Raw genomic sequence first — 26,531 nt, 5'->3', positions numbered from 1 at the left:
TTCACCTTTTACGTTTTTTAAAAAGGAATTTTATATCTTTTCCCCCCAAAATAATATATGCTTCCAGTACCAACTGGTCTTATTTGGGGTGATTGTGATAGTTACTTGTGAAATTTTGAATAATTTCTTTAACCAACTCCATGTTCTATTATTAATCTCTGACAGTTATCTAGGAATTCCTAGCTTCGTAAAATGATAAAGGGCTTAAATGTAGACAGCTTTCTACATTTTCCCTTCCTGTGTGCCACACAATTTTAATTCTACATAATTCCACTTTAATTATCAAGGTTAATGTTCACAGTGTGTCCTATAACCTATGCCAAATCTCTGTGCTCTGGTTATCATCTGACTCTAAGAGTTACAAATAATTAACAAATTATATTAGCACAGTTATATAAACAGAATTCAGTGCCTGATTAGAGTCCCAGGAATACATTTATGCCTAATCTCAAAGTCAACTGATTTTACTGTAATAATTCTTTTGCTCAATTAGGCCTTCTAAATGCCAAAAGAAATATGACTGTATTCTGATATCCTCAACAATCCCAATAGAAGTCTAGCTTTCCCCCAAAGTTCATTCCACCTTTTTAGAGAAAAGACCACACCTGTTCTGGTTAGAACTAAAGGCAGTATGCCTGAGCCTGGGTGGCAAGGGATAGGAGATCAAATCAGAACATTTGTGCTAAGAGAAGACAGGTCTTATACTATGCATGGGCTTGTCTTATTTCCACTGAGTGTGACAAGAAGACAACAGGGAAGACCTATGCTTGCTTTGATGAGAACAGACTAAGGGTCCAAGGGAAGAATAGGGAAACCAGTTAGACAACTACTGTAGCAATCCAAGAGAGATGATGGTGGCTTGGACCTGGAGAGTGGAGATAAAAGTGGTGAGAAATGTTGAAAACCAATATACCTTTAACATAGAACCAATAATACTTGATGGCCTAGATGCAGGATATGAGAGAAAGTGGTCAAGAACAACTCCAATATTTTTGACTTGGACAACTACAAGACCAGAGTTAGTATTAACTGAGATAAGGAACATATCTAGATGAGTGGATTTCTTTGGGTATGTGGAGACCGGGGGTGGCTGGCAGAAAAGAATAGTAACATCAAGACATCAGCTTTAGATATATTAAAATTAAGATGCCTCTTAGTTAATATAACAGCCTAGCCCTAACTTACCTCCCCAGACTAATGCTGCACCATTTTGACCTACTATTCATAAGGTTCACCAGAGTTATCTTTTTAAGTGTAAATTTTTTAATTATATTTTCTTGATTATTATATTACAGATATCCCAATTTTTCCCCCTTTGCCCCTCCTCCACTGAACATCCCCCACTCCCTCAGGCAATGCCCACACCATTATTCATATCAATGGGTCATGCGTATAAGTTCTTTGGCTACTTCACTTAATATACTGTACTTTGCATCCCCGTGGATATTCTGTAATTACCTATTTGTACTTTTTAATCCCCTCAACTCTTCACCCATTCTCCCTCACCCTCCTCCAATAGAGAAACCATCAAAACGTTCCCTGTATCCATGATTCCTGTTTCTCTTGTTTGCTTAGTTTTTTAGATTCAATTATTGATAGATATGTATTTTTTGCCATTTTATTGTTCATACTTTTTATCTTCTTTTTCTTAAATGAGTCCCTTTAACACTTCATATAATAATGATTTGGTGATGATGAACTTCTTTAGTTTTTTCTTCTCTGGGAAGCTCTTTATTTGCCCTTTGATTCTAAATGGTTTTGCTAGGTACAGCAATGGCTGTATGTCCCCACTTTCCATGACTTTGAATATTTCTTGCCAATCCCTTCCAGTCTGCAAAGTTTCTTTTGAGAAAACTGCTGACAGTCTTATGGGAGACCCCTGTAGATAATAACTAACTGCTTTTCTCTTGCTGCTTTTAAGATTCTCTATCTTTAACCTTTGGCATTTTAATTATGATATGTCTTGGAGTTGGCCTCTTTGCATCCATCTTGTTTGGGACCCTCTGTGCTTCCTAGACTTCCATGTCTATTTCCTTCACCAAATTAGGGAAGTTTCTTCCACTATTTTTTCGAAACATTTACAATTTCTTGCTCTTTCTCATCTCCTTCTGGCATTCCTATGATGTGAATGTTGGAATGCCTGAAGTCCCAGAGGCTGTTTACACTATCCTAATTTTTTTTGGATTCTTTTTTCTTCTTGTTGTCTGATTGGTTGTTTATTGTTTCCTTATGTTCCAAACCATTTATTTGATTCTTGGTTTCATCCACTCTACTGTTGTTTCCCTGTAAATTGTTATTTCAATTAGTGTATCCTTCATTTCTGACTGGATCTCTTTTATTTTGTTGAGGTCCTCGCTAAGTTCCTTGAGCATCTTTATAACCAGTGTTTTGAACTCTGCATCTGATAGATTGCTTATCTCCATTTTGTTTAGCTCTTTTTCTAGAGTTTTCATCTGTTCTTTTTTTTGGCCCATGTTTCTTTGTTTCCTCATTTTGGCAGCCTCCCTGTGTTTGTTTCTATGTATCACGTAGAGCTGCTATGATTCTCTGTTTTGGTAGTGTGGCCTAATGTAGTAGGTGTCCTGTAGGGTCTAGTGGCACAGCCTCCAATGTCACACAAGTTGAATAGTCAAGGTATGAACTTCCTGTGGGCTTAGTACACCCTCCTCTTGTAGTAGAGCCTTGATTGCTGTTGGCAGGTCAATGCAAGGAATTTACCCAGGCCAGTCAGCTACAAGGACTGGCTGTGACCACTGACAACCAACTTCTATCCTCCATGGAGGAGCAGCCATGCAGGGGCAAAGTAGCGGTGCTCCAATATGGTCTATAGCTGTCCCCTGGGTGCACAGGTTCTATGGTTTCCCAGGTGGTGCAGACTACAGTCAGCCCCCTCCTGTGCTCTGCCCAGGACCACAATGAATGTGGTCCTAAGCAATCTGCAGATGGCTGCTGCTGTGCTGGGCTTAGAGGTTCCCAGGTGAATCGAAACTATAAACCTAGGCTGGCTGTTGCTAGTGTCATGCCTGGGGCCACTTAGCAAGAGAGACTGGGGCTGAGGGCTCACTGAGGCCAGCTGTTTCTTGTTTGAGTATTTAGGAAGTTGTGAAGCATGAACCAAGACCAGCCATTCATATGGAAAAGCCACTGTTAATTAACAGCTTGGATGGGCCCGTAAGTTGGGTTGGACAGAGCCTTAGAGGATCTCCAGTTTGCAGGGGAGGTGTCAACAAACAGTGTTAGCCAGGTTGATGGAATCCCAGATATGGTACCTCCCTGCTGGCTCTGTGGCTCTGTGAGCAGAGGGTTCAGAAAAGGGACAAGGGCCTCTGCCCACCTTTCTGTCTGGGAGAAAACTGCTGTCCCCCAGCTCTTGCCTTGATACCAGACACCTTCGTTGCTCTCTGTATGCTACTGGTGCCTTTCAAATTATTGCAGTGCTGGAGCTAAGAGAAAGTTAGTCTGATTAAGTCTCTATGTGGCTTCTTTAAGAAGAACTGCTTTGGACTCCAGAAGATTCTTCCACCTACTCAATCCCCATCTGGTTTTGTAGCCAGAAGTTATAGGGACTTATATTCCTAGCACTGAGACCCTTGGTGAAGGGCCTGGTGCTGGGCTGGGACTCCTCACTCCTGAGATATCCCTCCTGAATTTTTATCCACTACACATGAATGTGGGACCGGGACATTCCATGTCTCAGCCTCTCCTACCAGTCTGTATGGATATAGTTCCTTTAATTTCATAGCTGTCAGACTTCCATTCAATTTGACTTCTGATGGTTCTGAATGACGGTTGTTTTATATTTTAGTTGTATTTTGATGTGGTTGTGCAAGGAGATAAGCTGTGTTTACCTATGCCACCATCTTGACTGGAAGTCATAAGTGTAAATTTAATGAGCAACTTCTGTACTTGAACCCTTCAATGAACACTTCACTGAAAAAAATCCAAACAACTTTTCAATAGAAATGCTTTTGTTACCTGTTTCTTCTTATTGTTCTAATCTCCAATTCTATAGGTCGACTCAAGTAAATTTAAATTATTCCTATAATAAGATGAAAAATAGACTATACTTTAAGAAATGGTTTCATCACCATCTCCCTGGTGAACGCTTTGAACACAACCCTCCAGCAGAGCTTATTATTTTCCTTTATGTCATCACTGTACCTCTTATTTATGAAAAATTTAACAAAGAATAATTACATCTATTAAACCATGGACTCTGCTCTGTACCTGCATTAGTATCAATAAATATGTATGAGATGAATGAACCCTAGCAGAAGTTGATGTAAAGAACTTCAGGGACTATTTTTCTAGTCTTGATTTCACTGCCAAACCAAAATGGTTTTTACCTATCTCTCTTTACCTCAACAGGATTGACATGTACTCAGAGAATGCAAATTTAATGTGATTCAAGTGATGCTCTAAAAAGAAAAATAAACAACTAATACTTTCCTATATCAAATCCAAATGACGTTTCATTTATTCACCATTGTACCACTGTTTTTTTCATTAACACGCACTGAAAGGTGAATTGTATTTATGTGTCCATATTTATACTATCCCTTCTTTTGAGAGGTTACAAGTGTGACAAGTTTACCAATGGTTCCCAAATACCCAGCAGTATTATGTTCCTGTGAGTATTCAATTAGTTAGTCCCTTATTAATATTATTGCATTATTAATAATGCTTGGTAAATCAAAATTTTAGTTTCTGAGTAAATGTTTTAAACTGTCATCAGATTCATTTCATTGATAATTTCACAATAAAATTCATAAAGCTCTAACTAGAGGTCTAGATTTAATATATAAATACTAAATTCTGAAAAATTCACATCTTTACTGTGTAAAAAGCACAATTACTTTTTGTTTAAAATTTATGTTCCCCCATAAAATTTTAAGTCATCTGGCAATGATGAACAGACACATTTCTTAACCACAACTGCTTACTGAACTACTGTAAACAATTGTGCTTTCACTTCTTGATTCCACATTTTTTTCTTGCCTTTTGCCCAGTTTGAAACATTCTTTGCCAAAAGCCACAATAATTCTAAGTATGAAACAAAAATCTGAAACCCAACCCTTAAAAATAAAAAATAACAATACTGACCAGGAATGTTTATCATAGTCCACAGAAATGAGAAAAATCAGAAAATAGTATAGCATGCCAGCCACCTGTGATCACAGTGTCACAGTGCTATTGCTAGGCATGTCACTGTGAAATATTCTACAGGGCTGGCCTTTCTCTTCTGTAGAGGGTAAAAGGACAATAGAAGGTTCCATGTTTTATGAAATCCAAGAAAGGAAAAAGCAAACAAAGGCACCAGAAAGGCTGTGTGTGTGTGTGTGTGTGTGTGTGTGTGTGTGTGTATGTGTGTGTGTGCCCAGATAAGAAGGGATACTCTGGACTAAATGTGTCCTTCAAGTTCATATGTTGAAGTTCTAAACCTCAGTGTGACTGTATTTAGAGACAGGGCCTCTAAGAAATAAAGACTGAATGAGGTCATAAGGGTGTGGCTCAGTTGGTTGGAATGTTGTCCTGTAACCAAAAGGCTTCAGGTTCAATTCCCAGTCAGGACACATACCTAGTTTGTGAGTTTAGTCCTAGGTTCAGGAGCACACGATCCCCATCACAGCTTGTATAGGAGGCAACCAATTGATGCTTCTCTCTCATATCAATGTTTCTCTCTCTCCCTTCCTCTCTAAAAAGCAATGAAAAACTGTCCTCCGGGAGGAGAAAATAGATAGATTAGATAGATAGATAGATAGATAGATAGATAGATAGATAGATAGATAGATAGATAGATTAGTGTCCTTATAAGAGACACCAAAGACCTCCCTCTCTTCCTGCTGAGCAGAGAGAAAAGACCATGTGAGGACACAGCCAGATAGATGGCTGCTGCCGATAAGCTGGAAGGACAGCTTTTGCTAGACACCAGTCGTGGTGGCACCCTGATCTTGGAATTCCAGCCTCTAGAAATGTGAGCCACCCAGTCTATGGTATTTTGTTATGGTAGCCTGAGCTAAGATTTTGATACCATGAAGAGGGGTGAGGCTGTAACAGATACCTAAAAATAAGAAAGCAGCTTTGGAACTGGATAATGGGTAAAGGATGAACTTTCAAGGTGCATTCCAGAAATATGAGCTTTCAGGGTGATTCTGGTAGGGTATCAAATGGAAATAAAGAAGAGGTTATTGGAACCTGGAGGAAAGGTAATTACTTTGGACAAAATGTTTGTGTCCCTCAAAATTCATATATTGAGGCCTTACTCCCTACGGTGATGATATTTGGAGTTGGGCCTTTGGTAGGTAATTAGGTCATGAGAATGAAACCCTCATGAATGGGATTAGTGTCCTTATAAGGACACTAATGTATCCTCATGTGAGGATACAATAAGGAGGCAGCTGTCTATAAACCAGAAAGTTGGCACTAACAGGAACTGAATAGACTGACACCTTGAACGCAGACTTTCCCCATAACCATAAGAAGTAACTATCTGTTGTTTAAGCCACCCAGTCTATGGCATTTTGTTATAGTAGCCCAAACAGACTAAGACGGCAATTTGCGTTATAAAGTGGCAAAGAACTTGGCTAAATTGTGTTTTAGTGTTTTCTAGAAGATAGAACTTGTGAGCCATGAGATTAGATATTCAGCAGAGATTTCTGAAAAAATGTTAAAGATACAGCTTGGGTCCTCCTAACCTCTTACAATAAAATATGAGAAGAGAGAAATGATGAAGGAATGAAGCAGGACTTTATGACTTGGAAAAGCCTAAGCCTGTCCTTACTGCAAAAAATGAGAAAGTGTGTTTCTTGGGAAGAGAACATCAAGGGTGCGGCTAGACAATCACTCAATAAAGTGATTATGGGATTATATGAGCAGAAACACTGTCAGTTTGAATTGAAGGAGACTGAGACCAGAGGGAATGTAGAAAGTTGTTGAACCTCTTCCATTCTGCAGGACAGGATGGTAAAGCTATTCCGTGAATATGCATCATTCTTCAAAAAAGGGAAGAATGACCCTAAAGGAAATTAATTCAGATATCATCAGGGCTGCCCCTCTAACCACAGTTCCAGGGGACAGGGCTGAATATTTCTCCTGGGATTCAAAGGATGGGGCCACCTCATTGTTTAGGGGTGGAGTCTTTACACAGAGCCACAGGGCGAGAGGCCAAACACAGCCATTGGGGTTGACAATATCACCCCTAATGGACCTGGAGGACAGAGCACTGAACCAAAGAAGACTTTTCTTGGGCCTTATAATCCAATGAAATTTGTCTTGGTAGTTTTGGGACTTGTTTGGAATTTATCACCCCTTCCTTCTGATTTCTTCCTTTTGTAATGGGATCGTCTATTCAGCTCCTGTCCCAGGATTGTATTGGGGAGCATATAAGCTGCCTAGTCTCACAGGCTCACAGCTGTTGAGAAATTTTGCCACAGAATGAATTGTACTAGAGTCTCATATCTGTTTTTGAAATTTAGGTAAGACTTTGGACTTTAGACTTTAGAGTTGATGCGGGAATGAGTTAAAACTTTTGGGGTTGTTGTGACAGAATGAGTGTATTTTGAATACGAGGGGGACTTGAATTTGGGGCCAGGGTGAAAAGTTATAAACAATGTTTGTATCCCCCAAAATGTATATATTGGAGTTCTGACCCCCAGTGTAACTGCATTTAGAGATGAGGTTTCTAAGGAAGGAACTAAGTAATCTTAAATCACATTAAATTGGGTCAAAAGGGGCAAAATCTACAATTAGCCAGAGTAGGGCATGTCAAGAGAGATACAGCAAATTCACATCTACTAAATAAAAGTGGGTATTTCAGTTTTGGGTACTATCTCTTTTCAACAAAATTCTAACAACCATAATAGGGAAGAGAGGGGAAAGGAGAAGAAAAATTAGTTAAAGGATTAAAATGAGATGATGTGATAAAAATGCCTCTCTTGAAAGGCATGCAGTGAGAGATCAGGGAATTCTAATCAGGAAAAAAGTAAAAGAAAAGTAATATATTTATAGGGACTCTAAAGTGAAATAGGCACTGAGAATGAGTTTACATAGAACTATATATAAGACAAGGTAAAACAGCAACAAAACACAGAATTTTAAAAGTAGAAATAGCCTGAAGCCTTAAAAGGTCAACTTAGTAAAGAAACTGAAGCACAGATCAAGTGGCCCATATAGGCCTTTAGCTCTAGCACAGTTGGGACCAGAGCCAATATCTACTGACTAGGACCATTTTTGCACTCTAATGTCATAAAATATTTTAAAATTAACCACTGATATTTATTTATTAACTTCATAAACACTTCCTGAGTTACCAGGCACTGCTTAGGGTTGCTGGGTAAGCCCTATATATCTTTGTAGCACTTTGCGGTTATTATTTACTTATACTTTGTATAATTACAATACAATAGGATACTGGAAGTATAATTACAAAGAGAGAAAAGTATATTAGGCATAGCTTATATTACGAAAGACAGTTTTTTCACAGAAAGGAGGCATTCAGTGTTGTGCACATGTGTAAGGTATACAGAAAGGGGGCAGTTGGAGATGAGACTACATCAGGTATGCAGAGAGAACAACCTAAAATGTAACACTAGAAAGTTTAGAAACCATGAACATTTATTCCAGAGACAAGAGGCAGTCAAGAGAAATTTTTTTAGAGCAGAAGAGTGTTGTTATAAGATTTACCTCTTAGGATGATAACCTTGATAGACTGAAAAGAAGGAAAAGTCACTGGTAGGGAGACCAGATGGAAACTGACACAATAATCTAGACACGTGGGAATAGGGGCCTTAACTAGTAGCAGATGGGATGAATGAAGAGCTCTCACTTGAGTTGAATCAGCAGAATCTAAGGAACAGATGGAGTGATAAAATGTACAAGAAAGACCAATAGAAGACCGCTAGGTTAATGGGCCACGGAAGGTAAGTCTGAGGGGCCTGTAGGATGCTTGGATGCAGGTATGGCTGGGGCTGAGCCAGGAAAGCCAGCGGGAAATAGATTTACCAGCCCTCCCAGAAATCCTGGGGGAGGTGACACAGAGATCCCCGCTTATCCAGGAAGGGCACAGAAAACAAGAAAGAGGGCTAGGAGGAGACAGCAAAGAACCAAGAAGGAAAATGAACATGGGAAACAGAAAACCAAGAGGAAGTACTGTCCTTGAAGAAAAAGGCAACTAGCTGCATGAGTGCTGTAAGAAGACAGCAGACAGGAACAACGTCTGTGCACTGGTAGAAATGAAGCAGTGTCACACTGGGATGGAAGTGGGTATGCAAGTAGATCGCAGGCTACTCTTTTAAATCACTATAATAATACAAAAACATAGTCTCCAATTTTTAACAACTTTATAAGGCATTTTACTAGTCCAAGAACTGGTTTATTCTATTTGAACACTAAAAAGTTTCCTATTTTGTAAAAGAAAAATTTACCACCACATTTGTTGAGGAAAAAATTGTACTGCATGATAGATAAGCAGCAGCCCACACTGACATCTGTATCCCCAGATCAGGGACACCTAGCCTGTAAACTCATCGTCCCTTGGCATCTCTCCTGAAAGATGAGGAAAGTCAAGTCTGCACATGTGCTGTCAAACAGGTTTCTCCAGTCAACAGAATCCCAGAATCCCGAATGGAAAACCATCACTCCTTTCAAAATAAAAATGAGCCAAAGTGTGGAAAACTAGACTGGTGAAAAGGTTAAGATGACATACACGAGATTTCAGAGCATGGACAAATGCCAGTGTGATACTGAACTAGGCTAGAGGGTAAAAATTACAACTGGCTGAGCAAGCCAGAGAAAATCCTGTTTTTTCAATATCAATATCGAAACTCTGTGTTTTCTAAAAGTCAAACACAGAGTTTCTGACATATAAATAATTTTTGTTGTTAATGAGATTCCAATTTAACACAACAAATGAATTTTTATTTACCAAGTCACATATGGAATTCAATAGGAAATGCATTTTATCCAGTTTATAATTCATGTGGAATGGGCTAACCTTGTAATCTTATTTTTGGATCATTTACAGTAGAAAACAGAAATAAAGGTTCTTTAAACCTCAGGCCTATGGGAAAAAAATCTTAAAACTGTGTAACAGCTATTTTTCATTTCATGTAAAAAGAAACGAATAAAGTATAAATTAAATAAATCTACAAGAAACCTGAAAGCATCATTTAATTCTGCTGTATCACCAAACTTCATTTCATTAATTTTTAGGTAGAAAAATTCACAAGAAGTAATTTATTTCTAGGAATGAAGGTGAAAAGGTGAGACAGACAGAAGTAGCTAAGGTATGACAAATATGTTAGCCAGAGAGTTGAGTCTGGTATTTAGTATCCCTTCCTCTATTTCTCAGGTCCTATCATTACTTTCAATAAAATTATGAAATAACTTGGCATTAGTAAAGTCAAGTATAAACTCTTTACTCTTTGGTTAACTTCCACTTAAAATGATGACTGGAAAGTATAGTCACTTGGGACATGAAATCACAGCTCTAACAGTAGACAAGTATCACAGTTTGTTTCCTAACTTGAGTAACTCAGCCAAGAATATGCATGTGAATTCTTCTTGCTCATGACTACAAAGAATTATATTAAATACTACTGCTGCACAGAAATGTGTCTATGGATATAAAAGAAACAAAAAAATGATAAATAAAGCTTAAACACTGAATTGGCTTTCTGGTTTTATTGACCAGAGGGAAGTTGGAGATAATCCAGAGACAGCTCCCTTAACCCCCAGAGGAAAGGGGAAGTTAAGAAAAGGAACTATGGTAAAAACTCTCCAGCCAAATCAGAGCTAATATACACAGAGTAGGTCACAAGCAACATCCCTTCAGTTGAAAGAAAGGGTGGTAAATTAAGGTAAGTCAAGGAGTTTAAGATAAATTTAAATTACTTTTTGTAAAGACCTAGAACTACAAAACTAACAAAATTTCTTCAATCCATGTCATTCTTATTTTGTAAAATTAACATACATATTGTAAAAACATGTCATATTATGTCCAAAATCCCCTATGTCCTCACAGAAACAAGATTTTAATAGGCAAAAAATATTGTCAAAAATCAGCCAAATTAAATGTACAGTTCACTATATACCTCTTTCCTAAATACAAAATATTAAGAGACTTAGATTATACATATGTATTTTCAAACAATTACTTTTCAAATAAATTAAGGGATATTACTTATGCTGGGCACATGGGGATAGGGGCCTTAACTAGTACCAGATGGGAGTCAACTTGCTTCGGCAGAAATGATCATCCAAACATTTTCTACCTCAAGTTACTCTTTAATTATGAGAAAATAGTACATCAAGGAAATTAGGTAAATCTTTTAGACACATGCATATTTACGGAGAATTCTTGGCTCTTCTTCCTGCTCTGTACAGAAAATGCTGACCCTGACATTTCTTCTTCCTTTCTTAACCACTTATGTGGCAAGCCTGGAACATGACCCCACTTCAGGGGCTCCTGGGGCTCAAAGAAGCCCCTTGAAAACAGTGAGAATGAGGCAGGCGCCACCAAGGCTGAGGGGACCCCACCCCATGCGTGTCACTGATGGGACGGGCCAGAAGGACACTGGGGACATATTCTCACATTCTCAGCAGTCCTTTCTATCAGGAGCACAGAAGTGTACGTATAAGGGTCATGCTGGGAACAAGGAGGGCTCAGGAGGTGTGCTGAAGGGGAACCTGCGGTGGTGTAGGAGATTACAAAACCAAGTCTTGGAGTGTGTCCACAGCTAATTATGGTCGAGGACAAAGAACTCTGCATTCTGACAAACTGCCTCACTGAAGAAACCAGTCTTGTTATTGAATTTTTCACTTCCTGACACAAAGGTATACGACTACATTTTAGTACTTCATAAGTAAAATTCAGGGTGGAATTCTCTACTATTTCACATTTCCCCTCCTTCTTAATTGTGAAAAAATATATTTGATTGTGACAAATTACTCTTTTATAAAAGGAATGTTTAAACTGTCCCAACACCTTCTCCAATGATGACTTTTTTAAAGTTTTCAACAATTAATTTTACAGTATTTACTAATACGTCCAAATTATAACATAGTGTGAAGAAAATCTAAAAGTATTAGTTAGATGCTTTGAGGCTTTTACAATAAAATATTATTCAAGGAGTAATTCACTGGAGTCATTATCCTAATCACCAAGGAATAATGCTTTATTTCCTGCAGCTTTGTTTCTTCTGTCTGATTTTCCAACTGTACTTCAAGAGGTAAAATCTTACAGACATTATTAAAACATTTTCAAAGGTAAAATACTGTTTTGTATATTTCTAAAAAGTAAAGCTTTAATATTTTAAGTAAAAAAGCAAAAAATTTTAATTTCTAATAGGGCTAGTTCTGTCAGTGATAGATACATATCTGTTGCTTATTAGAAGTTTGAATGAATGAATGAATGAATGAATATGCAGACAAAAAAATGGGGTCCTATAAAAAGTAACCTCACAGGGTGATCTGATTATAAATTCCTAAATGGGCAGGCCACAGTGGATAGTCGCGTCCCAGGGCTATAACTTCTTTAGTAGCAGGATTTTAAGGAAGCCCTTTCCACTGTTCTTGTGCACATAGGTTAACAGGCCTTAAAGCTGTCAAAAGTAATACCCCTCTAAGGCATAACCACCCTTGAGAAAACACACATACAAACTTGTTAACTATCCTTTAATCTGATGCCCACGTAGCTTTCTCCCACCTTCATGTAAAATTCCTTAATTGCAAATTCATAAAAGCAGCAAGAAAACTATTATTCTATGGAGCATTTGAAATCATGTTCCCTAGCATATATTATCAGTTTGGCTCAAATAAACTATAATAAAAAGTCTCTACAGGTTTGGATGTTCCTACATTAACAAAACAAATAAGAGACAAAGTAAAACTAAACAAAATGCAAGTTAAAATATTATGGTCACCTACTATGAAAAAGATAAGAGATATGGCATCAATTTACTGTTCTTCTCTGGTGAGTTAAAAAATACTAAGCCTAACAGATAACCATCTACTTCTATTATTTGAGTACTGGTGGTCATAGGGGTACTTGCTTTACAAGTACTTGTTAATCTGCATATCTAAGTCTTCTATATTTTCTTTTCTTGTGCTATATTTCAAAACAAAATGGTAATTTATGGAAAGCAGGATTCAGCCCAAGATGGTAGAGTAGGTAGAAGTTGCATTCACTTCCTCCCATGACACATCAAAATTGCAACTAAATTATAAAACAATCAGCCTGGATAACCTGAGGACTAACTGCAGATATCTTATAATTAAGGATATACAGAAGAAGCCATGCTGAGACTGGTAAGAGAACATGAAACAAGAAACAAGCTGACTCCACACCTGCACGTGGGCAGTTGGGAATCTGGAGGGATATCTCAGCTGCAAAGGGCCTGGAAGAGTGAGGGGTCTCAACCCCATGCAGGGAAGAAGAGCCCACATAACTTCTGGCTGTGAAAATCAGGAGGGATTCTGCCCTGGGGAGAAAAAAAAGCTACTGGAAACCCAGGCATACTCTTAAAAGAACTTGCACACACACTTGCTGACAGGCACACATCCTAGGCTCTGGAGGAAGACCGGTGGCTCAATGGATACGAGTTATACAGGGAAAGACTGTTGTGTGGCTTCAAGGAGAGGACTAGAGGAAGAGGTACTAGTGTCCCTCTGTGGAGTCCTTCTCTTGCTCCACTAGAGAATGTCATCTTTCCTGGGTCAAGCACTACCCCGTCATGGCATTAGTCTCGTGAGCTATACTACCCAACCCTGACTCCGAGTCCTCACTACTCATTCATGTCTGTAAGCCCTGCTAGCAGCAACTAGCCTGGGCCCATGTTGCAGTTTCTTAAAAAATTTTGAACCATTCTGAGCAAGCTTGGGGGGACTCAGAGACACACAGGAATAAACTGAGTTATGTGGCTTTAGAGCTAGGGACATGGTCCCTCATACCTGACAGGTGCCACCTTTCCTGTGTTAAGCCCCCCTTCCACACGACATTAGCAAAGGAAGCTGCACTATCTCCACCTTGACAAATCCCACTGGCACTGCCCTGGCCAACACAGTCAGGGCTGTAGACTCTGCCAATTGACAATCAGTCTGGGCCCATGTTATTATCTTCCTTAAAAAACTGTCAAAAAGAATTCAAGGAAGTTCAAGGGGTGTCAGAGACATACAGATGAGTTGAGTCGCTTTAGGGAGAGCGCTATCTTCAGTGCACAACAGGCACTGCTGTTGTGGTGCAGACTTTCCACCTACCTGGCAAATCATAATCTGTTGTAGCCTGATGAACTTTACTAGCTCCACCCTGACAACACCCTGAGATCCCACCCCACCACAAAGGTTCCCAGGCCTCAGGCAGGTGATGGATGGCCTCAATGTACCCAGCATTGCCGAGTACCTTGTTGAGTGGCCTCAGACCCAGCATTGGTGGCAAGTTTGAATATACATTAATCAGGTGAACACAACTCAGTGAATCCCTGAGTATCTGCCTCATGCAATTTACATAATGCATGAGGCTCTTTCAGTGGCTGAGTCTAACAAACAGCCAACAGATGGCAAAAGGCAAGAAGTGACAACACCATAGAAATACAAAAAATTGTAAGAGCATAATATGAACAATTATAAGCCAGATTATTGGACATCCTAGAAGAAAAAAATAAATTTCTAGAAACATATAATCTTCCACAACTGAATCAGAAAGAAACAGAAAATTTGTATAGACCAATTACGAGTAACAAAAATTAATCAGTAATCAGAAAACTCCCCAAAACAAAAGTCCACAACCAGGATGCTGCACAACTTTATGAAACATTTAAACTTCTATCCTTATCAAACTATCCCCGCCCGCCCCCCCCCCCCAAAAAAAAGGAAGAGTAAGGAATGCTTCCAAACTCATTCTACAAGGTCAGTATTACCAATGTACCAAAACCAAAGATACTACAAAAAAAATTATAGGCCAATATCTGTAATAAATAAATATACATATACACATATATATAAAACAATCCTCAACAAAATATTTGCAAACCAACTCAGCAAATCAACACATTAAAAATATCATATACTATTATCAGGTGGGATTTATTTCAGAAATGCGAGGATGGTTCACTATCCACAAATCAATCAATGTGATACAAAAGATAAACAAAATGAAGGATAAAATCATACAATCATCTCAATAGATGCAGAAAACCCATTTGACAAAATTCAACATCCATTAATGATAAAAAACCTTAACAAAGTATATAAAGAACATACCTAAACATAATAAAGGCTATACATGAGAAACCCACAGGTAATGTCACACTTAAGGTAAAAAGCTAAAAGCTTTTTTATAAGATCACGAATATGACAAAGATGCCCTCTCTCACCAGTCTTATTCAACATAATATTGGAAGTCACTGCCACAGCAAGCAGACAAGAAAAAGAAATAAGGCCCTTTACCAAGGAAGCTCAGTTGGTTAGAGTGTCATCCCATATGCCAAGTTAGTGGGTTCAACCTCAGTCAGGGCACATATAAGAAGTAACTAACAAATGCATAAGTAAGTGGAACAACAAATCAATGTTTCTCTTGACCCCTTCCTGTCTCTCTCTAAAATCAATAAAGATTTAAAAAGAAAAGAAATAAAAGTTAACCAACTGGAAAGAATTGTCAATATTTCCAGATAACATGATACTATATGTAGAGAACATTAGGGATTACAACAAGAAACTATTACAACAAATAAATAAATTCAGTAAAGTTGCAGGATACAAAATTAATATCAGAAATCTGTTGCATTTCTATACACAAATGACAAATTAGCAGAAAGAGAAACTGAGGAAGTAATCTCATTTACAAAGAGAATAATCCCATGCATCAAGAAGAATAAAATACCAAGAAATAACTATAACCAAGGAGATAAAAGAATTGTACTCAGAAAACTAAGACATTGATGAAACTGAAGAGAAGACAAATAAATTGAAGGATATACAGTGCTCATGGACTGGAAAAAATAGTATCATTAAGATATCCTACTGCCTAAAGCAATCTACAGCCTCAATGTAATCTTTAGCAAAATACCAATGGAATTTTTCACAGAACTAGAACAAATAATACTAAAATGTATATGGAACCAAAGAAGATACCAAATAGGCAAAGAAATCTTGAACAAAACAAAGATGGTGGTGTCATGCTCCTAACCCCAAACTATATTACAAAGCTAGAGTAATCAAAACAATATGGTACTGGTATAAAAACAGACACACAGAACAGAGTAGAGAGCCCAAAATTAACCTGCACTTTTATGGCCAATTAACTAATCTAAAACAAAGTAGGAAAGAATATAAAATGGGGGGGGGGGGCCAGTCTCTTTAATAAATGGTGTCTAATAATTGGCAAGTGGACAGATAGATGCAAAACAAAAAACAAACAAAAAAAAACCTACTAAACCACTTTCTTGCATCATATACAAAAATAAAATCAAAATGGATTAAAGTCTAAATAAAAGACTTGAAACCATAAAACCCACAGAAGAAAACATAAGCAGTAAACTCTTTGACATCAGTCCTAGTAATTTTTTTTTTGTATATGACTCTTTAGGTAAAGGTAACAAACAAACAAATAAACAAATGAGACTTTATCAAATTAAAAAGATTTTGCACAGTGAAGGAAACCATCAACAATATAAAAAGGCAATGTACTCAATGGGAGAAGATATTTGCAAATAATATATTCAAGTTGGGGTTAATATCCAAAATATATGTATTAAAAAAAACGTATAAGTTAACATCAAGAACAAAAAATCCAATTAAATAAAGGGTGGAGGACATGAACAGACATTTCTCCAAGGAAGACATACAGATGGCTGCCGGACTTATGAAAAGGGGCTCAGTATCACTACTTATCAGGGAAATTCAAATCAAAACCACAATAAGATACTACCTCACACCTGTCAGAATGGCTGTTATCAAAATGACAGCAGCAGTGTTGGCAAGAATGTGTAGAATAGGAAAACTGCACTGCTGTTGAAACTGTAAATTAGTGCAGCCACTATATAAAACAGTATGAAGATTTCTCACAAAATTAAAAATAGTACTCCAGTAATTCCACTTCTGGGTATTTGTCCAAAATAAAAATAAAAAACCAAATTCAAAAAGATATACGCACCCCTCTATTCATTGCAGTACTATTTACAATAACCAGTATATGAAAACAACCTGGGTGTCCATTAATAGATGAATGGAAAAGTGTATGTGGTACATACATTGATGGGCAAAAGTAGGTTTAGAGATATTTGTATGGAAAAAATATAATAATTAATAAATAATAATACAAGATTAAACTCCATTTTACATACCCACAACTGTAAGCCTACTCTTGCCTATTCCCGTATATACAACAGAATACTACTCAGCCATACAGAGAATGAAATCTTGCCATTTGCTACAACATGGATGGACCTAGAGCAGGGGTCCCAACCACTGGGGCTGCAGACCGGTACCACTCTAGAGAGGCCTGTTAGGAAATGGGCCGCACAGCAGGAGGAGAGTGGCAGGGGGGAAAGCAAAACTTCACTCACGTTACTGTCTGAGCTCCGCCTCCTAATCCTCCACTACCACCCCCTGCCCCTATCCATGGAAAAATTGTCTTCCACGAAACCAGTCCCTGGTGCCAAAAGGGTTGGCAACTGCTGATCTAGAGGGTATCATGTTAAGTAAGTAGGACAGAGAAAGAAAAATACCATATTATTTCACTTATATATGGAGTCTAAAACACAAAACAAATGAGCAAACAAAAGAAAAACACTAACTCATAGATACAGAGAACATACAGATAGTTGTCAGAGCGGAAGAGGGTAAGGGATTGGGTAGAAAAAGGGAAGAAGATTATGAAGTACAAACTTCACACTATAAAATAAGGTAGGCAGATGTAATATATAGGGAATAGAGTATAATATCATAATAACTATGTACGGTGACAGTCATTAAACTTATCATGGCAATCACTTTGTAAAATATAGAAATGTCAATTCACTATGTTGAATACCTGAAATTTACATAATATTGTATGTCCACTATAATTCAAAATAAAATTAAAGATAAATTTAAAAAACTAAAATCCAAATTCCCAAAATCTTCAAATTTCCAAGAGAAAAATCTATTAAAGACTGTCACATATATCAAATTAATAAAATAATTTTTGGGTGATTTTTTTTTTTGTTCTACTTTGCTTTTGTCTTTCTTTTTTTTCCATGATAATATTACAAACGCTCTGTCCCCAGATTTAAGAAGAAAAATTGTTAAGGAACATTCCAAATATGATATTTGGTGGTTATAAGCCAAACAAAAGATCATCTTTTCCCTCTTCATTTCAGATACCCAGCTGTACTTGGTATTTTTGTATTTCAACCTCCAGAAAATACTCTTTTAACTCTGTGTTTGAGTATTTGGTTACTTTATTGTAATGAGAAGGTAGGACAATAATATATATACAATGATTTCTAGTATGTATTAATATGAATAATTAAGAAGACAGTCTGCCATCTTTCTATCCAAATCATAAGATTTTACGGCATCCTACCTACACAGATCCACAGTTAACACAGTCTCTGCAACCTTAAGTTCTAGGCAGTTCCAATTTGTGCTGTCTCAGCCATGCAATACAGACCTACACACTGAACGACTACTAGTTTCCCCCAAATAAAACTCATATTTATATCAATATTTCTATTTTTGCTGATGCCTTAACCTCTTGCTTTCTTAATCCTAACTTCCCCCAGCCCAAACAAATAATCTAATGAATGCCTGTATAGATTGGTGAATAGGTACATGGACTTGAGATATACTTCAAATTTGACTTTACTATCTATACCATATCTTTAACCTACAATTTCCTCATCTGGAAAATAAGAGCAAACTCTATCTTAGAATATCTTTTGAATACTAAATGACAATATATATTCAATAGTAAGCCCTCAGCATTGCACCTGCCAGACAGAGAAACTCCAAATGTGATATAACTATGAGGATAATGTTGAAAGAGAAAAGAGGACAGGTAGAAGCTATTTTCTGTATTTCCTAGAAATCTATGGTCCCAGATAAAGTTTTTCCAAGTCTTGCTCTCACCTTGAAGATATTTACAATTCTTCAAGAATATAAAGTCAACAAAATTCAAAATAGATACCTATTGCACACATAAAGCCCAGTTTGGAGAGTTTGGTTACTCCTCAATGGCATTATCAAGACGAAACTGGTAAAGGAGTAAAAAAACTATTGTTAATATGTTATCACTGAAAGTGCATGGCACTGAGAATCAGGAGTCTAGGCGTAGCTCCGTTCCTTCCTTTAACTCCCTTTAACCAGGACAAGTCACTTTCCTCCTCTAGGCAATACACTCCTAATACCCCAAGGAGGAGCTTAGACTGGAAGATCCCCAAGAGCCCTCAATAATTAGCATTCTACCTTTTTGGAAGAAAGAAAAATAATAGGGCGTGGTATGAACAACGATGTAGTACATAAATGGTACCTCCAATGTTCTGACCTTGTAAGTGTGCTGTAGCAAAACTCAATGAAAAAGATGAGTATCCCAGTCACATCTGTTATCTCCTCTTGTCTATCTTTCTTCCCACCCTGTCTTTTGCATCCTACAGTTCACTGCCCTATCTCAACATTTCAATACAAAGAAGTTCTCTATCATTAAGAAATAAAAGTATTCTCTCTGAAATTTAATAATTCAAGTATTTATACACAGTCTCAAAGAAATCCAAGCTTACCATTTATATAATTACTTCAAAGAAGGGTGGCAAAAGCAGAACAGGAAAAGGGATCAAGTTTGAGAATTTTAGTGGCAAGACTATTTTCCTGGTTAAAACAGAATAAAATAAATTTATTATACACAGAATTGCAAACTCAATTTAAAAGGATAAGTGACACAAAGATTAAAAAGAAACTATTTAGAGGTGGAGGTGAATAGATTATGAAAACAAGTGATCACCTCAGCTCCAGATCATTCACATTTCATAGGTCAAGTATGCATATGTATATACTTGTAAATAGAAGGATGTGAAAGATGACTAAAAGGTGAAAAATGAGATAATATATTGTAAAATCATAAAGATTCTAGTTGATGTTTATTAAATAAGTCTGAAAAGAAAATGATCATGAGTTAAGCTTTGGGCTACCACAGTGCTCTATATTGTATTCTACCCATCAATGATTAGTTCAAGAAGGGATACATGTCTCAGTCATATCAATAAAAATCATTTCAGGATTTCAGATAAAATATTAGAAAAGTTGTTCTTTTTGTTGGACTTGAAGCCAGGATTTCACATAGAGAAAATATACTAACTTTTCAAAGCCAACATGCTTTAAGCATGGTCTTCTCCCTTTGGCTTTTAATTTGTGAGTACTACTAAGTTATTTTTTGTGCTTAACTCAGTATATCACTGACTTCCCTGAATAATACAACTAGGCAATCTTTATGTATGCTTGGCTACTTGACTGATCAAATGAGTTATAAAAATGGTTATTTAATATTATAATCCTTGATACAAAAATGACAAGATACAAAGTAATAAATGTAACAACAGGCTGATCCGTAAGTTCATATAACAGGAAAATTACCCTTTGGTCATAGTATCAAGTATTATGTCAAAGTACTCTAATACAAAACTATGAGAGAAGACAGTTGCTAAAATATAGCTGGAAAGGATTTTAAGATAAATAAGAGTTCAAAAGTCTCCTAAAGAAATGTGTGATACTCGTTGACTGTTCTATCTAGACCTGTAGTTCTATTTTACACTGTAATATATGCAAAAATAACCTGTGAGTCTATTATAATGCATATTCCAAGCATCACCCTGGAAGGAAAACTGTTTTTTTTTTAATTAAAAAAATGTTCAATTATAGTTGACTTTCAATATTATATCAGTTTTAGGTAAATAGCATAGTGTCTAAATATAAAATGTCTTATATATTTAGGTAAATATATAAGACATTTATATAACTTATAATGTAATTCCCTCAATAAGTCTACTCTCCACTTGGCACCATACATAGTTATTATAATATTATTGACTATATTTCCCTATGTTGTATTTTATATCCCCCTAAATATTTATTCTGATCGTTTTTTCAATTACAGCTTACATTCAATATTGTTCTATATTAGTTCCAGGTGTAGAGCATAGTAGTTAAACATTTACTTAATTTACAGAGTCATCCCCATAAATCTAGTACCCAGCTGGCACCATGCATAGTCATTATAATATTATTCACTATATTCTCTATGCTGTATTTTACATCCCCCTGAACATTCTGTAATTACCAATCATACCTCTTAATCCCTCAGCCTTTTCACCCAGACCACCCTTACCTGCCTCCATCTGGAAACTCAGTTTTTTTTCTCTGTTATCTAAGAGTTTGTGTCTCTTCTGTTTATTTTGTTTTTTAGATCCCACAGAATAGTGAAAATATATACAGTATTTATCTTTCTCTGTCTGACTTACTTCACTTGACATAATACCTACTAGGTCTATCCATGTTGTTGCAAATGGCAAAATTTAATTCCTATTCCAGGCTGAGTACTATTGTATTGTATATATGTACCACTCTTCTTTCAACCATCCACTGATGACCATTCATATTGTTTCCATATCTTGGCTATTATATATTAAATGTCCTTCTTTGGAGAGACAATTAATAATAGTAGATGTAAAAGAGATGGCCATACCCACACACCTCTTCTCTCACTCCAAATGGAGAGACGACCCAGGGAGAGATCATGAAAAAGAACACTCTCATATGAAAAGGAGAGAAAGCTTTTCTTGGTGGGTAAAATATTTTAAAAATCAAAAAACTTGTTAGAAACGAGTTTCAGTCATTTGCTTGCAGTAGCAACTTTTGAACTGCACTTCAAAATCATTAGAACAGCCTGCATCCATTTAATGGAACTACAATTATGGTAAAAATAAAAGTGAGTGCAGAGTATATCAAACATCCTAAGGTTATTGTTGTTTATGAAGTATTACTTTCAGGGGTGTGTATTTTGTGCATGTGTGTGTGTAAGTGTGATTGTGTGAATGTCATGTGTGTATTAGGAGATGATATAACATATTTCTTACTATGGGTCACAATCCCAAAAGTCTGAAAGCTCCTGGGTAAGATATAGCAAGAAAAGGATCTAGTATAGAATGCTCCAAGTCAGATCTTTAAGAATAAGTCTCCTGTTGAACCATGAGAAACTCTATGGGGAGGAATCATTAAAATCTTATACAAATGGGCTACTTCCATTCATACCTTTTGGAACAATTTCTGAGACCTGTAGTACACCTAAAGAAAAATGGGATCATGAAAATAATGATGATCAACTTCATATATTTTAATGTAAAAATAAAATTAACTGGCATATTTTTACCCACAGTCTCAGGTGCCCGCGAAAGCCTTACCTGAGAGTGTCTTTTGGTAAGAAACACACTGATGTCTCCACAAAGAAATGGCAGATCTCTCTCGATTCTGCAGTCCATTTAGTCTTTCTGCTAGACCGCCTCTGTTTAATGAATTATAATGTATTAAGTTTACTTAAAAGAAAAGCTTCAGAAGAGTTGCAACATTTATATTTTATACCCCCAAAATAGAGACAAATAGAGAGAACATTCAAATTTTAACTTGACACTACATTCTCTTCCTAAAAGACACAATCTTCCTAGGTCAGTAATACATTTTTTAGAGATTTCTTGAAAGCTCAGTTTTCTGATTATTAGAAATATGGACTACTCTCAGACCAGTTTGACTTCTTTCATTCTTCTTAGTTTACTTATTCCATAAACATGTACAGATAACTTCTTTTCTGTTCTGCCTAGCTAGGTACCAGGAATATAAAAATACAAAGAGTTATGCTGCTGAGGTGGAAAGGAATTAAAATCTGCTCTGCAGATAGTGGTAAACAATTAAATGTAAAGTTGGTTCAGACCTGCAGTCAGTGATAAAACCTTATAGGTAGAACACTTCTATAAGAGAATTTAGGTATGGGCTCACTATCCTAACAAAAGAGATAACTGAGTATTAATCAAAATACACAACGAAAATAAACTGGACAATTTCCATGTATTGCAAGAAGATGATTCATAACTATAGACATAGATGCACGACACAAGTCTTTATTTATCAATAGATACATATACATTAAATTATATTTTTAAATACATATAAAGATAATTATACATATATTTTTGATTAAGAGAAGTCAGCTATTCCTGAAACAGCTAAAATCTCAAGACAAATCAAGATTAGTTGTTAATTACCATTGTGACTAGATGCTACCTAATTTGTTAATGCTTTATATTATATGATTATGAGCCATCTCTCACTGATCATCTTACTAAATGATCTCATTCTATTTTAACAATATCCCTTTGAGGTAAAAAGAATAGGTATCAATACTTGTCTCATAGATGATATATCAGTGTTTAAAGAAACATTAAGGAAATTCTCCAGTATTCCATAACTAGGCACATGAGGAAATAGTTATCAAAACCAGAAAGCACTTACCAGTGCCTGGCATTAAAAAAATGTTAGTCACTATTGTTAATGATTTTTTAAAAAATGATTTTTAATTGCACACTATACTCTCTCCACAATAATCTAAAGATCTTATTTTAATACACATTATATTTATATATATATATAAATATAAATAAAATCACTACTGCCTACATTGTTGTCCTATTGGTACTTGTTTTCCTCTAAGCACTGTTTCTGATTGTGTATGTGTGTAATATATAACAGCAAATCTTTAAAAATTCTCATTATTAGCCCTGGCTGATATGGCTCAGTGGACTGAGTGCTGGCCTGAGAAACAAAGCATGCCCAGTTCGATTCCCAATCTAGGGCATATGCCTGGGTTGCAGGCCAGGTCCCTAGTGGGGGGCATGCAAGAGGTAACCACACACTGATGTTTTTCTCACTCTTTTTCTCCCTCCCTTCCCCTCGCTTTAAAAATAAATAAAATCTTTTAGAAAATAAATAAAAATTCTCATAATCACAAACATGTCAAAGAACCTCTACTTTACATGTCTACCTCAACTTAGCACATACATAAATTCTTCTTCATGCCATTCTGCATTGTTTATGTGAAATAACTCATGCATACTTCTCTTTTAAACGACACAACAAAAGTAGGTATTACTGTCATCCTCATTTAACAGATGATAAACTGAGGCACTTAAGCATCAAACACCTGTACAAGGTGAGACATCTGATGTGGGGCAGAGCTGGATGAACACATAAGGAGTCTAGCTCTAGAGTTCACAAGCTTAGCTTCAGTGATATACCAACTATCTCAAAGAGCTCTACTTAAAAATATAATAAACACAAGAAAAAAGGCAAAACACAGTTATTCTTTCCACAATGATCTAGATAATTATTTTTAAAATGTGTTTTTTTCCCCCAAACCTATGACTTTAGAGAGGAAAAAAAGACAAAATACAATCTGAAAGGATATGGTTAAAGTCAAGTCCTGTATTGCACAAATAATCTGTAGGAGCTATAGGGCTATAGGGCTACAGGTAAAAAGTAAGAGTAAAAATAAAGGAAGAACACTTCTTACATGCGGAAGTATTTGGAGCCCTAAAACAAAATCAGTATTTTACAGTTGCATTTAGTCATTAAGAACTATACTGGTACCACACACAAGACCTCTGCTCTAATCTGCCCAGAGAATTCCTGCAGGTAATTCTGATCAGATAGATGCACCAAAACTTAGAAATGTAAACATCATGTTCTCTAATAAACAATCATTATTCTAGTAAAATCTACTTACATTAAAAAAAAAAATCAGAGAACGTTCCAAGATGGCAGCAGACTAGGTGGATATTATACTCATCTCCTCCCAGGATCAAACTGGGATTACAGTTAAAATATAGAACCACCAATCTGAATAACCATCTGAAGACTTGTTAAGTACTATAACCAATAACTTACATAAGAAGCCACTTCAAGACTGGTAGGAAAGGGCAAAAAGGGATGGCTCCACTCTCACAGGCAGTGGCTGAGAGATATTTCAGCTGCAAAGATTCCTCCTGAGGAACACAGGGTCTCAACCCAACAGGCTCCCCAGGCCATAGCACCAGAGCTTGGAAGAGGCACGACGTAACATCGGGCTATAAAAGCCAGCAAAAATTCTGTCTGCCAGAAGGAGAAAGGAGTTTGCTAACACAAAGGCACTATCCTAAAGAGCCAAAAAAAAAAAAAATCTCACTTGCAACTACTCACCTTGGGCTCTGGCAAAGGGAGGGCCGAGCAGACTGGAGTTCTGTGAGAAGAGACTAGGGTTAGAGGCTCTAGGGAGATACCTGAGGGATTAGCTGCTGAGACACCTGTGTTGAGTCACAATCCTGTACTTATAGATGCCACCTTTCTTGAGTGGAACACTCCCCTTGATGGGGCATCAGCCTGGAGAAAGCAATTACCCTATTCTATGGAATTCATATCTCCCACCCTACAGAGCTCAGGACCTGCTGAGGAGTCAGCTGCCTGGGTCACAAAGCAAAGGTCTGGGCAATATGAGAAGGTATAGCGCCAGTGACTAAGTTGTGTGGTTTTGGGTTTTGGGGTAGGGGTCATTCCAGCCACTTACCCATGAACCTGACTACAGCCTCGATTTCAAGGGAGATCCTCCAGCCCCACCCTTGGGGTTTCAGGTCACCCCGCTTTCTGAACTCCTAAAGGCGATGCCCTGATGAAGTCTGGGCAGAAGCTGGGACAGACTGAGTTGTGTGGCTTTGGGGCCAGGAAGCCACTCCTCCTACCTTCCCCCAAGCATGAGCACCTCCCTTTCTCAGATCTACTAGACTCACTCTCTTTACTCCCAGTGTCCCTGACCTGCTGAGCTCAAGATCCTGGCAGAATCTTAGACAGACTGAGTATGCCTCCAAGACAGTGGCCATTTTTCCCTTGCATGTTGACTAGTGCAAATGCCTCCCTTTACACAGACAAATCTTGGTTCTTTTAGACCAGACTCTGCTGGCCTCCCCTTGCCAATTCCCTGTGACCCCGCCCCACCCAAAAAGTCTAAAGGCACTTGGAGGGTAGCAGCAGATTGGTATATGTAGGAACAAGTGCTAAGCAGCCTCAGACCAATCTCAGATGCAGAGTTTGAACCACTATCAATCTGGTGAACACCACTCACACTTACCTGGTAACTCACTGAGAACCTCCCTCGTGCAACTTGAGTACTGCCAGTGGCTCTTTCAGTGACTGAGTCAATCAGGTAGCCGCAGACAAAGGTAGGTGGAGACAGATCTCAAGTTCCTTGAGACTACTGCTGACTTGCCCCCAGGACTGGGGATGGTAGAATCTGCCCCTGGTATGTATTTTGGGCCTTTCCAAGCACGTACAGCCCAAACAGAGGCACTCGAAAATGTGGATACCTTTGAGCTACAAACACCATTCCAGGACCAGTCACAAGCAGTGTCTGACACTGGCCTGCACCAGAGTCCCTACCAAGAGGCCCCCAGAAGAAACACACCCAGTGGCCACTTTCAGACAATATCAGA

General features: G+C 37.3%; 1 protein-coding gene across 1 annotated transcript in view; it reads right to left on the bottom strand.

Moving 5' to 3' along the window:
- SPIDR (scaffold protein involved in DNA repair) overlaps positions 1-26,531 on the bottom strand; it is a 390,408-nt gene that overhangs the window by 244,521 nt on the left and 119,356 nt on the right. Inside the window, exon 7 of the mRNA XM_054595226.1 lies at positions 22,425-22,525. Within this exon, the coding sequence (XP_054451201.1) occupies positions 22,425-22,525 (101 nt within the window). The remainder of the gene's footprint in view (positions 1-22,424; positions 22,526-26,531) is intronic.

The sequence above is a fragment of the Pteronotus mesoamericanus genome, unplaced genomic scaffold, assembly GCF_021234165.1.
Source record: "Pteronotus mesoamericanus isolate MK-2021 breed Mesoamerican mustached bat unplaced genomic scaffold, CSHL_Meso_final scaffold_54, whole genome shotgun sequence".
Taxonomy (NCBI): domain Eukaryota; kingdom Metazoa; phylum Chordata; class Mammalia; order Chiroptera; family Mormoopidae; genus Pteronotus; species Pteronotus mesoamericanus.
This window is presented reverse-complemented; position numbering and strand designations above follow the sequence as displayed.